We start from the raw sequence: 14,400 nt of genomic DNA, 5'->3' as shown, positions 1-14,400 counted from the left end.
TCGTATGAGGTCATCACCGCGTCGGGGAGTTGCAGCAGGGTATCCCGGCCCTCGCTGAGGAACCTCCCCCATAGGCCGGCACCCCAATCCTTCCGGGGTACCCGATGGGAGGTCATGGCTACTTCGTATGCTCGGAACCATTGCTGGATGTCGTCATTTTTATAGTACTCCTTGACGACATCCTTGGGGATGTGAACCTTTGGCTCGGTCAGTGACAGAGCGTCCCGGGCTCCGGGGGTGCTGGTCTCCCCCGTTTTAGATTTTAGTTCAAGTTCCTTGAGGCTCCTCTCGTGCTCGAGGGTTAGCCGTCTCTCCTCTAGTTCCCGATGCCGCTTCTTTTCCTCGATTTCCTCTTGCAGCCGTAGTTGTTCCAAGGCTATTTTCTTCTCCGCCAGTAGGAGCTCACCGTCCAGCCGGAGTCGGGCGAGGTCCATTTCGTGTGTCCGGACCCTCTCCCGTTCTCGCATTTCTTCATGGGAAAGGCTGGTTTCTGGGACGGTTCGCCCCCCGTCTGTCGGGGTTGGGGTCGGCAGGTTTCCGTCCCGGGCCGAGGTCCCTTCGGCTCGGGGCGGAGTGGTCTCGGGTTCTGTCCAGGCTTTCAGGGCTTTCTGCATTTCTTCCTTGGTGCCCAACCCTGTGGTTGGGATCCCTTTGTCCTTGCAGAATTGTTTCAGTTCTTTGTGGGTGTATTCTTCCAACCTTTCCGGCTGGAAGGTTGCGGCCACGGTTGCCTCTTGGTCTTCCATGGTTCCCTTTTCTTTTTCGGTCTGGTTAGGTAATGGGTGCGTTACTCGCCTGTACGATTGCGTCTGGCTCGGATCCTGTCGCTGGCCACCAAATGTTGCAGGGAGGACCACCGGGGAGTCGGGGAGACTAGTCCGGCACCCTTCATACCGCACAGTTATAGCCGAGCGCCGCTGAGAAGCCCCCTTCGGGGAGGTCTTTCTCCTATAATCGTACTAGGCCCAGTAACACCACCACACAGGACTCAATATCAGTTGCCTGATTTAGTTCTTTATCAGAAGTAGCACAGTTCAATATTTACAGTGGGATCGAGGGATCCAGTAAGAGTCTCAATGTCTGTTAGAGGGATAGGGTAGCGGGACAGTCTTAGTACCGACCAGGTACAGGAGGGCTCTGCGCCAGACCTTGAGTGCTGGTCTTGGAGCGGCTCGGACGTGGGGAGCCGCGACGGCATCTGCAAGGCTCGGGTGGTAGTTCCGCTTGGGTCGAGCCGCGACACAGTCAGCAGGGCTCCGGTGGTAGGTCCGCTTCGGTCGAGCCGCGACGAGGTCAGCTGGGCTCTGATAATGAGGTTCAACAAGGTCAGGCCGCGACAGCGTCAGCAGGGCCCCAAAGGTTCGTGAAGGTCTTCAAGCACGGGGGAGCCGCGACGTCGTCAGCAGGGCTCAGAGTGTGGGTTCAGGATGAGTCTTCTTTCGTGGGGTCAGCCGCGATCCGATCAGCAGGGCTCTTGACTCCGGGATACAACTATGGTCCTGTTGTCGGGTTGCCCCAAATATAGGACTGGACCCCTTTGATGTCCGGACCCTTGCGCCCGGAGGGGGTGGAGAGGCCGGGTAGGGAGCAGCCAGACGCCCAGCAGGAGAGGCGCCCGGCCCCAGAGAGTTGTGAGGTGATCGCACCTAGGTGTGGAAAGACGGTTGGGGGTCCCATCGATACTGCCCTCCGCCGGGAGTGGGAAGGGTTCACGTGGTATCCCCCGGGCCAGGGGTTGGCGCCTCGATGTCGGGCCTCGCTGGGACAGAGGCCGGGTGAAGCGGGGTCACGCAGGTTGTCACGTGGAGTGACGTATAATCCAAAATGGAGGAGCCCCGAGGTGCATGGGACCGCGTGCGGCTTAGCGAGGGGGAACAGGACCACGCCACGAGGCCGGCTCCCACACTGGGCGTTTACGCAGTGTCCGCCACAGCTCAATTGTTTGCATTTGCTTATTAAAAACAGCTGTTATTGCGCAACACTACTTACTCTGTAGGCCTCAGAATGACGAATTTGAGGCGGTTCTGTTAAGGTTCTCAACCAATGACATGCAGGGCGTGCAACGCCCTCTGCAGTAATCATCCTATCCACCAAGTTATCCCGAGAGTTAGCAATAACATTACACCAAGTATTCAAAACCAGTGGCGTAATGCAGGCCCTGCGGCGCGTGGGAGGGAGCATTCAGCCCAAGTTCTAGTATCTGTCTATGAGATATGCAATACTTGGGGGCCCCTCCACACTCTGCGCCCCCCTATCATCACCCCCTCCCCCCTGATCATCTTGTGTTACTCCACTGTTTAGAATCGGTGGCACGGCACCCAGCTACAAAATCTCGAATAGGAAGTGTGCTTTGTAATAGCTGTTGCGAATTGGATGGAAAACAGGTTTTGACCAATTCATGTTTCTCTTGTACCACGAGGGAATAACACTTTATCCGCCCCGGGCCAGAGTCCAACCAGCACTGAAAGGGGCTCCCCGCCACGCGCCTATCACCGTCAGTGCCTCCGGAAGCCGGGCGCGCTCACCCTCTGTCAACATGCATCTGTCACCCCTCTGACAGATGCATACAGAAGAGACGGGCCCCAAAGGCGTGTCCCCCTCATTCAGAGCAGAGCAGCCTCGCCTCCTGCTGCACACGCCACCAGAGCAAGGCGCCATGAGCACACGGCACAGAAGCACATGTGTTCTCCATGGTTCGGGGCACACACACTGTACGTACCTTTCTGTACTTCCAAAACAATACCCCGCAGACATTTCTTTCATGGACCAAGTGCCCGGAACTACGCACCGAGCAGAGTTCAACACGACGAAAATATTTGGTCACAAAGCACCACCATCACCTGGCTATCGATGTACTGTAATGCACTTTACGCACAAACTCACACAATGCACCATAACAACGAGCTGTGACACAATGCCAACTACCGCTGGAGTATCCTTCATCGGCCAGGATTTGGAAATAAAGTTGGCATATTTTAGAAAGACCTGGGACTATACAAATGTAAACTGAAAATAATATCCACCTTTGCACGAGCATCCCTGACAAGAATCCAGAGCCTCATCACACCCCAACCCTTTTCTTAAACCACATATTGCGCTACAGGGTTAATGTGACAACTTGCAGGAACCCTTAGTGTTTGCACGAAGATCACAGCTGGACCCCACACAGGGAGAGTGCATAACTCTTAACACTTGGTATATAACTTTGCAAGCCTGTTCGCTACCTTGCTCACGCCTGCTCCCAGGACACGCAGCGCCCCGCACTCTCTCACCTGTGCGACTTCGTAGAGCAGCCGCTTGTAGTGTTCCTCTCGCTTCTGAAAAGTACACAGGTTGCAGCCCATTCTAGCACGCAGTGGTCGCCATTCCCGCTGTTTATTTTTGCATCGCGCTTTCAGTAAGTGAAAGCGCGATACAAAAATAAACATGCAGCGCCCTGTCTCCTTTTGGGACGGCCCATTCGGACTGAATCTCACTCCTCCTTGAGATAAGAAATTGCTTCACGACAGCCGTGAAGCAGGCAATCCAGTCCGGATGGGCCGGACAAAAAGGCGAAAGGGAGGCAACACAAACAGCTCATTTCCAATGGCAGGCCACCATTTAGCATAAACGGTGATGACAGCCAATGGAAATGAGGGGGCGGGGGGGGGGGGGGAGGGGTTTAAATCCCCCCTTCTGAAATGTCTTTCATTACAAGAGTTCCCGCAGAGCGAGCAGCGCGGTGCGCTGCAGCGCTACACGCGAGACCTAAAAATGTGAGTAGGGATGGAAAAGTGTGTCCGTGTGTGTTTTCAAAGTTGTCAATGGATACAACCTTGTACACTGTTAATAAACGCTGCATTTGTCACAAGATGGGCAAGCTTTGGTCACAAGGTGGTCAAGATTTCAGCCACACACAGTGACCAAGTGGCACCTCTGGAGTTTTTATTTCATAAGCTTCAAGATTTCTGCAAAACCTTGTTTTTACTAGTTGAGTGGGTCCTTCCTTTTCTTTCCAAAAGATACGTAACTTTTCTGGAAACACCATGGTTTCATGGTAGAAAACCAGTGTCATTTCAATAAGGAGAAAAAAACCTACCTAATTCAAATGTGCTTAGGAGGAAAAGCACATATGGAAGCAACTCCTATTCAGTATATGCCTGAACGCCTTTTAAATAAAAAATGGGACACCATGTATAGATTTTAATCATTTAGGTTTTATTAACGGTTTGGCCAAACTCCATGCATGTTCAAAGGAAAGGATACCAAAACTGCTCCCAGAGGAAGCACATACCGAAGACGTTTCAGATATTTAGTTCCCAGCACTTTATGGGCTCTAGAGCAGTCTGCAACTAGAGCCATTCTTCTAGAACACTACTTAATAACAATTTAGCCAGGTTGGCACTTATAATACATACAATGGTTAACACGCAATATTTATTTGAGCTTTGGGACCAATCAACACTTGAATGAAGACCACCAGAAACTAATGGAAGGTAACAAGTCTCCTTTCAAACCGAGCACTGCGTGGTGCAGTCTGTCAAGAGGAGGCAATGATATCACACTCTGAGTTAAAGGTATGTTGATAGGAGCTACAAAAAGCGGCAGCATGTTTCAGTAGGGCCCACATTTATTTTGTGTAAACATTTCTAAAACCACAAAGGTGCCCACAAAAAGAGCAGTACTTACACATTCATGTCATTGATGCCCAGCTTGCCGTGGAAGTGTTTTCCAACGTCGCAGCCAAACCACACGGACTGAAAATAGAGAAATCTGGTCACAACAGTGCTGTATCAGCTGTAGCTCTGTGGGAGCAAAACAGTACCCCAAAATGTAGACACCCCAAAACATCTGACCTCATTCAGTATTCCCACAGTTTACTGGATTGGAGACGGTGCTCAATTTCATAAGGCAAATCGTCTCCGCGTTAGGGCACCTCCCAAAACCACTAAATTATCATAGTAAAATGATTGATATAATGATTGGGAGCTTTAAATAACAGATCTTAATGGAAAGTTAAAGGGTTTTATTACAAAAATTCTAAATAAGAGGTACAGCGTAAATTGCATGAAGGCTCTCAGGTTCAAAGTTATAAGGCAAAAAAAAAAAAAAAGGAAATATTCTAAGTCCCAAGTCACAGGGAGGAAGCACAAGTGAGAGACAGGGATGGCTTCCAACTTGTTTCAAATGGAGACTTACACATACATGTGACATAACTAAAATACTCTAATAAACACACTTCTATACATCCTAGCAGGTTTATTTCAATTGCAATTATGTTAATTTAGTATGGAGAATCGCATGTAAAAATGCATAGTAATCCTGGTTATTGATGTTTACAAATAAACCCATAAAACTTTTCCACAGATCTAACAATAACGGGTTAATCATTTTCGTAGTGCCGTGATTAATGCCACCTTTATGGCCATTTTATAGACATGAGCTGTACATAAAGTAATAAAGCATTCGGGCAGCAGTAGAACAAATGATTTCTCTTTATGGAATACAACTGAAAAGTAAGACAAATTGAAGGAGAGGATCTACAAAGCATTAAGGACAAGTCTCAGGGGGGTATATCAAATCCTGGTGGGACACCGGCACAAACAGGGTGGAAGGAAGCACATCAGAAAGAGAACAATTTAAGTTTTCCAAGAACTGGTGGCCATTATAGACAGTATATCGATTGCAATAAATAGTCAAAATCATATTTAGTTCTCGGGGGTGCAGTAAGTGCTAGAAGTGACAAATGACTGGCAATAGTAAAAATGTTGAACAAGAAAAAATATTCAGAATGACCTAAAAACTGTCCACAGGAGACAGAAAGCTATCAAATTCACAGGTCAGTCTTATGTTGTAGCTTCTTCAAAAGAGCATTTTGGGGTTAATCGGAAGAAACTTTGGAACCTCAGCGGATGCAAGAGGGCTAGGTCTGTGAAGCTCAGGGAGCCTAACCGGATGGCTGAATGCGGGAGGGGCAGGAAAGAGAAAGAAAGAGAGTCTTTGATATATTGCCTAGGGCATTCAGTGAGGTAGTGTTGTTTTTAGAGAAGTACCTAGCAGAGAGGTGGGATCACTTTGAAGGGAAGGCGTGCAGGCTTAAAGTCACCTGGATAGTGTAAGAAAAGGGGTTGTGGTTGTAGCGCAGATGTGAGAGTTCATTTGAGCTGATTATTTTAAATAACCTAAATATCTGACAAAGCATTAGCAAAAGGCAGAGGATAATTAATTCTAAAACAACAATGAAAACTCCTACAGTATAACGTTCTATACCAGAAAGTTAAAGGTGAGGTTGGGGGTGATTAAGAGGTGGGTGGTCTGGTGGGGTGGGATGGAGTGGAGTGGGACAAGATAATCCTTTTTCCTATTTAGATGGGAGTGCCCCCTCCAATCTCCATAACCCATGTTAATCCCTTTCTCTATTTCACCTACTTATAATATAATTGGTGGATTCTGGAAGCTGCTCCTTTAAGAGGGTTGAGTCTTATTCTAGACTGTTGCCAGACTCTTCTCCTGCTTGTAGCTGATCATTCAGGATTCAAGCACCTCATTCATGACATTCAATGCTTCTCACTTAGGCCAGACTGCAAACTTAGACCAAAGCAAGCTAAGGGAACTATCTGGGTAAACTCTCACTTAATCTCACGAATATATGAAGTATAGTTAACACAGGCAAACAACTTTGTCACAAGATGGTCAACTACACAGAAGCTTTTCTTGTGCAGGCCTATGTATTACAGACTAGCAGTTTAAGCAACCGCTAAGAAGCACTTCAGGGCCTTTTCAGGGGCACAAGGCACTACATAAATGCAACATTACAAAGCTTAACTGATATTGTCCAATGCTGAAAGATTGTGCACAGCTTGGGAATATATTAAGTTAGGAAAAGTAAAAGCTAGTTTACCTCAAGTGTCAGAAATGTAAGAGAACTTTCAAGCACCACACCATGGCAATGAAGCAAAAGTATGTAAAGTAACCAAAAATGCTTGACACACACAAGGGAGCAGTGTGAGTGTCAGGATGGCACAAGTTGGATACCAAGTAAAGTAAGTACCACTTACTCCTGCTGGCATTCAAAACCGGACTGGCAGTGCTTCTTTATCCGTCTTCAAATTCTAGTGGCACCAAGTTTGCCAATTAGAATTTTCATCTGTACCACCTAGTCATGATAGGTGTGAAATACATTCACCGCCCGAGCCCCGGTGCTTACCTCATGCCTGAATACACAAGAGCTGCCTTTAGGAGGCAAGACACTGCCTTGATCTACCCTTCATGTACCTATTGAGTGCGACTGCAATTTGGGGGGAAAAAAAGACTAGGAAATATAATAGTAATGAATGCTCGCCTCCGACATAAGCTGCAGGAATCTTCTACATGATTCATCACAGTCTTCTCCCCCTCATTTCTTATGTTCTGCATCTGAGGCTCTTTTTAGACACACCTTATTCTTCACTGCTCTCAAATCTTGCTGACTGCTGCAGCCTCCTCTCACACTGAACAGTGTCCACATTCCATACCTTCCTCTTCAACTCCCTCATGAAACATTGTCCTTGAAAGAGTTTGTCCTTCAAACATCTGCAAACCACTTCAGCGAACTCTCTCGTTTCATGAAGTCTGAATCTGAGCTACTTTTTTCGTTTCTTGGCACAGCATTAATGCATTGACAATGAGCCCTGGACCTGCCCCAGTTAAGTGATTAATTATCACATCTTTCAACCTGGTCTTAGAAACTGCAACAAGGAAGGAACAAGCATTTACAATGCAACGGTCTCGGCATTGTTAAAGTTAGAGCTATTGGCATTGCTCATGACAATGCCGTTTCTTTAAATGTTTTAAAATCAAAAACATAAACAAAAATAATGTCATTAGCAATGCCAATAGCTCTAACTTTACCAATGCCGAGACCATTGCATTGTAAATGCTTGTTATACTTGCGGTTCGGATTGGAACCTCAGAGCGCGATTACCACGGACAGCGCACTCACTGAGAGGTATTTGGAGTGCCGATGAATACGGAACACTAGCCTTAATTTGGACGTTTTTGCACGGGACTTTGCTCTACACGAAAGGAACCGTTTTAATAAGGACATCATCGTGAATGTCAGTTACATGTTATCAACATACCAGCCGGGACGGAATTACAACCGGCGGAGGAGTCCATCACTTTTTGCAATTGCCGTAAAGCCGAGAAGTCGTCGTGAGGGTACATTCTCAGACGAAACACGTGTTGGCTGGGCAATTTTCGGATTAAAGGATACAAGATAATCACCACTACACTGATTGATCTAATTTGTGTGATATTTGTGTTTATTGAATTTGTGAAGAAACTCGACAAACGTCTTACGAAGAATTGAAATTAATACAAGCGTGTGCATAGGCTTGCTTTAATCACTTGTATACTTGTTCTGGGTTGGAATATAGTTATTTACAGTAGTGTGATTTCTTTAAGAGATTAAAAGAGAGCAACAAACATACTATGAAGGTTTAATCAACCCTTCAAAGTGACTTACCTAAGAACAAATCCGCGAAAGCCACTTCTTTCACGTTTGCTGAACAGTTGTAATTTTGACTAGACACGTACGTCTTTCACACTCTTACTAGACGTATTGCCAACACAACTGGACTGGAATCAGATACAACTGTAGATAAAACAATGCAATGTTTTAACTCACAGGTGATGACCGATGTCACAATCACGCGAGATGGTAATTAGATAGTGAAGTGTTGCAGTTATTGCAGGATTTAACATATCACATTAAAGTTGGAATCGACGCTTTAAAATCCCCCTGCGGGTCTTCAGCTTCTAAAAGGGCATTATATCCGAAAGGCTTTCCTAATTTACATCATAAAGGAAGTTCCTGCCATAGAAAGCTACCGGGAAACGTTTCTTGATCTACCCGTAAATTTACCTACGAACGAAAACGTTTTGTGATGGTAGGTATTTGAAAACTGTAATAAGAGCCGCCAACAGCTTGAGGGAGGTGTCGCGGTTAAGAAAGGCGCTGTAATGGACATACTTGCACTGACTCCCACTGGCCTGGACGTAAAAAATTGTGTTGGCATGTAATTAAATAGAACCTAACTGCCTTCACTCCGCTACAATTAAAGCGAGGTACGGTGCAAAAGCCAAAAGGGCTTTAACTAGCTTATAAATGGTGAACGACGAGTCTTTTCTGCATACTACCAACTTTGTTTCAGTTGGGCAAACGACAACATCTCACAACCAAGCGACATAAACAATTGCGCAGACGGAATTTTACCACGACAGCTCCTCCTTGAAATACAAGCGCCAAATAAAGTGAAGGCGCGACGCTCCTCCTCTTCCTCCCCCGACAGTGTGTTTACAAAACTTACTTTCAATGTCAGCAAACTTCAGTGATAATACAAAAGATAACCTAACGTTACGGAAAGCGTAAAAAAACATCACGCTGACGTGATAGCAACGGCCATCCGCACTGTAAACTTAGTCAAAACATAGGTTGCCTTCCAAAAAGAAAACAAGAAAAGCCATAATGATGTCCCACCCGCCTTAGCAGGCTTCTGTTGTCTAGTTTCTAGGTAATAACAAGGCGAGGGCACCGGAAGACACCACCGCCTTTCTCCGAGGCAGAGCAGAAATGCCTCGGAGAAAGGCAGCGTCGTTTTCAGATTCGGGGGCGTGTTTTGCTGTTATCTCCTCCTTGAGACTTCTTGCAAAAAACACGCCCCCCGATCCGAAAAGGACGGGGCCTAATCTGAATGACTGACCTCTTCTCCAGTGGCTGGCCAGCATTCAAGAGGCCAGCCAATGGAGAACAGGGGAGAAGAGGGGCTGGTTCAAGCCCCTCTTCTCCAAGTCATTAAATCTCCGACTTCCGGTTCTGCCTTTCGGCAGACCGGACGTCCTCGACCTAAAAAGTACAGCAGTAAAAAGCTGCTTGTTTCCCAAAGCCCTAAGTAACCTTTATCACTGAACGTAGCACTCCACACAGTGCACAGCCTCAGCTGCCTCGGAAGTATGTCACCTTTACCGAGCAGCATTTACCACAAGGTACATTTACCGTGCAGTCTTTACAATGGACGTAAATCCAATGCATTTTCAGAAACAGAAAAAGGCGGGACGTTACCAAGCAGGTGAGACTTTTTTTTTTTAGTGATAATCCCTCGTTTATGTGTACAGGAATATATAAAGTATAATATATATATATATATATATATATATATGTATATATATATATATATATATATATCTATATAACCACTCTTCCTTCCCACTTGAAAGAAGTACGCCGCACACCAACTTCACAAGGATTCAGGCGCTTTATTCAAAGCACAATGTGGGACGTGCTTAAAAGTATTAGCCCTGACGGGTTTCGACTCCTTGAGAGCCTTGTTTACAGGTAAGCAAAGTGGTGATAGAATGCAATTAGAGTGATCCTGACGCGCCCGTACTACACCCAAATGAAAGGCACGGAAATGCTCCAACCTATTTAAATTGGAGGTGACACAGGGCAAGGACTGTTTTCACATTTAGGTTCAAAGGTTTTGGACGCTTCAGGAGTGGCTAAGTATGTGGCATCTTAGCGAAGGATGTAGTACTTTTAAAGTTTAAGTGAAAGAAAAGTGACTGCAGGATCACGATGAATAAGAAAAAAACTGCGGATGTATTCAATATAGTGACAGTCTATTAAAGTGCACACGTGGAATTTCAATGTTCATGGACTAGGGTGACACCTAATAGTCTGTGATTGGTGGTGAATATAAGCATGTGATAGGGCTGCAATTATGGGACTGTTTTGCTTACCTGTGAACAAGGCTTTGAAGGAGCCGAAATTCATCAGGACTAATAATATTAAGCAGTTGCCACATTGTGCATTGAATAAAGTGCCTAAATCTTTGTGAAGTTGTTGTGCGGCGTTCTTCTTTCAAGTGGGAAAGAAGAGTGAATGGATATGGTCTGGATGCTCCGGTCCTGTATGCAGAGACTCCCTACGGACATAAGTGGTGATGGAAATATCTATCTATCTAGATATCTATATCTATATATCTAGATCTATATCTATGTATATCTATATATCTATACCTATATTATATATATATGTCCCCCAGTGGCGGTCTCAACTGCATAGTTATAGTTAGGTCAGCGTTTCCACAGGAAGAGAACTTTTTGGTTTCCTTACAACTTTGGTGCTATTTGACATATCTTCACAAAACTTCATTCACCTCAGCTCCTTCCTGGAAAGTTTTGGAGTGATTCGTCAAGCTGGGGCTGAGATTTCCATAGACTTTGCGGAAAAAGAGATCGCAAAAACAGTTAAACAGAAATACACCAAATTTGTCAGGAAGCTAGATCTTGGTCCAGGAAGCGTGCTTTTTGTGATTGGCTGTACATTCGTTCAGTGGTTTTTGAGATACTAGGGATGAAAAATATTTGTATATCTGGATGGTTGGGTTTGCGCAACTCTCAAGCGAGCCCCTCAAACACAATTTTAAAAAAGTAGAGCGTTCGGATTGGCCCAGTGGAGTTTTTATTCCCTCCTGGGCCCATTCGCCCCCACACAAGTCACACTACTACGGAAGCGAGCACTCTGATCGGCAGCCTGCAATATGAGGACAAATGTTGCAGGAAGCCATTACAGGACTTAGTTCCCATGTCCGGAGTAGGATTAAAAAATAATATATAAGTGGGAGGGTAGGGATATTCAGCACCTCTAGGCCTTGTGGTGGGGTCCCAGAGTGACTCCTGAGGGGGCAAAATATGTTTTTTCTAAAAATGAAATAGAAGCCAGGGGCCACCATGAAAAACAAAGGGGAGGGAGAGATGCATTGCCTGTCCCCAAGCCTCAAAAAGGACCTGGGGGATCACATCCCTTGGTCAATATTGAAAAGTAAGAGAGGAAGTCGTGCAGCCCCCCCCTCCCTAAGCCAGTTATGGCCAGAGGCCTCCCTCCCCAATATAAAAAAAAAAGGGCCCGGGGAGGGTGGGGATATTCAGCACCTCTAGGCCTTATGGTGGGGTCCCAGAGGGATCCCCGCGGGGGCAAAATATGTTTTTTCTAAAAATGAAATAGAACCCAGGGGCCACCATTAAAAACAAAGGGGAGGGGGAGATGCATTGCCTCTCCTCAAGCCTCAACAAGGACCTGGGGATCACATCCCTGGGTCAATATTGAAAAGTAAGAGAGGAAGTCGTGCAGCTCCCCCCCACAAAAAAGGGAGGGGCGTGGCTTGCAGCCGAAGGAAATGGCCGCAGCCTAGAGAAGCCCTGAGACTCAGCCAACACCCCGTTGATCTGATCACTAATACGTGGGCATACACTCCCCAAAAGCAGGGGGAGGAAAATCGGAAGTACGTGGGCATTCGAAACACTGGTCAAGAGCACCACTTAATGCATTCCACCGAGGCGACATCGGAACAAAGTGGCTCGGCCTCCGTCGCAATTTGAAGCTGGGGACTGGAGTCTGTTTGACGCCGCCCATACTGAGAGCGTTGCCTCCTGCACGTACAGACACGACTACGCTGCATTGGCAAAGAAGATCGGCTAGTGCAGAAAGAACGGAGGTATACATCGGAGCAGACTTCGATCCGAAGCCGGTGAGACGGCGCAGGGGAGAAGTGAGGACGCGGAGGGGACGTGGCCTGTGCCGTGATCCATGACCAGCACCTCGAGTGAAATCAGCGCCGACCATCCGGAATAAAGCGGCCCTAGCCAAGACGGCAAAATTCAGTGAGCCGGATAAGGCAGACACCTAGAAGAAGGCGACGCCGCCGAGAAACAGTCAGTAAGGTGCAGAAGGAGTAGATTAAGAGCAGATAGGCACCGAGCAGCTGCTTAAAAAACGGCAGATTCCTTACGGGGCAGCGAAACTAGATGAGACCACGCGTGTGTCCGACTGCTTAAGAAGAGACCCAGCGCATCTTACATACTCCGGGGGCGTTGGATCAGCTTCCCCCGCCCCTCAATATAATCCCTTTAAGTTCTCGACGCGACCAGTGTGCCGCACCGTAATGCACGGAATGGTCATAACACCTAGCAATAAGGCAATCAAGAGGAAGCCGGTATGAGAATACGTACTAAGCGACGGCTGGTACTGTAGAAGCATCGAGACCTGAGTAGAGGCGCTCAGGGCCTAATAACACCTCCGCGCATTGAGCTATTCAACAGACCCGCAGCTTCGTGGGCAGTATATAATAAGAGACTAAATAAGAGCAACCCCTCCCCTCCCCCAACCCTGGACATTTGGCCTTCAGGGGGCACCCCTAGACCAATACTAGCCTGCATCTTTAATTTCCGGGATCGCGACTTGATTCTACAGGCGGCCCCCGTTGCCCCCTCCCTGCGTCTGAAAAACAGTACTATAGCAATCTTTCCGGACTACACGGCAACAGTATCGAAGAAACGCCGCGGATTTCTGGAGGTAACTAAATAGCTCCAAAACCGTGAACTCAAATACTCAAGGCTATTCCCGGCAAAACTAAGAGTGGAAACTGAGGGAAAAACATTTTTTTTGCGACACCCGCCGAGGCCCAAGAATGGCTTGAGGGATGGCGCCAGGCCTCAGGCTCAGGACGAACTGGCAGAAGGGGGGTGCAGTGCTCGCAAGATGGAACACCAACAGAGCCAGAAGCAACGGGAGGGCAGGAAAGGACATCACAGGCGAGCAGAGAAGAGTGAGAAGCCTCTCCCAAGTAGCGAATCCCAGGACTGATAGTATCGCACTGGAAAAACATGCAAGGGAATGAACAAAGCAGACGTAGTCTGACCATAAGAAAACAACGCCCTCTTTTAAATATCTGGGGCCCTACAGACCTAAATGTCAAAGATAAGGTATGGGTGTCATTGGGAATGATGGTCGCCAAACGCAATATTGCAAAGTTGTGGGGAGAAAGTTGAAAACCGTCCCTGAGACTTTGGGAGAATGACATGGATCATTGTATGTTCACAGAAAAGACTGTATACCTTTCAGGAGGCTGCCCTAACAAATGGTCGCAAATATGGCAGAAATGGATCACTTACGGGGGGACATCTGTGAGCCGTCGAGAGGCCTACCACTATCGGACGCTGAGTAAGGCTGGTCTGTCTGACGTCTTGTGCTCTCTTCTACCCCAGCTGGGAATACGCCTTTGAAGTGGAGAGTTGTCAACTGCAATACTCTATATGATATTGTCTGTAATATGCTATTTTAAGTGTTAATTTGTTGTTAATAAAAATAAAAAAAATAAAAAACAACGCCCTGTAACTGCAGTCTGAGAGAACATACAGCGGATACACCTATCGAGACAGTGACACGAAGCTGCGACAACTGTTGACCACTTGACACTTTAATGCTGACTTATACCTGTTTGGGTTTGCATGATTGCCACCTATTTCCACTGTACTGAAGCAATAAGTAGGAGTATGCCACCAAGATGCACTATAGATTTGGGGTGTTCTGAAAGGGTCTGC

General features: G+C 46.8%; 1 protein-coding gene across 1 annotated transcript in view; it reads right to left on the bottom strand.

Annotated features, from left to right (window-relative positions):
* BLMH (bleomycin hydrolase) overlaps positions 1-14,400 on the bottom strand; it is a 512,280-nt gene that overhangs the window by 274,505 nt on the left and 223,375 nt on the right. The window contains exon 9 of the mRNA XM_085649231.1: positions 4,669-4,736. Within this exon, the coding sequence (XP_085505357.1) occupies positions 4,669-4,736 (68 nt within the window). The remainder of the gene's footprint in view (positions 1-4,668; positions 4,737-14,400) is intronic.

The sequence above is a fragment of the Triturus cristatus genome, chromosome 3_2, assembly GCF_964204655.1.
Source record: "Triturus cristatus chromosome 3_2, aTriCri1.1, whole genome shotgun sequence".
Taxonomy (NCBI): Eukaryota; Metazoa; Chordata; class Amphibia; order Caudata; family Salamandridae; genus Triturus; species Triturus cristatus.
This window is presented reverse-complemented; position numbering and strand designations above follow the sequence as displayed.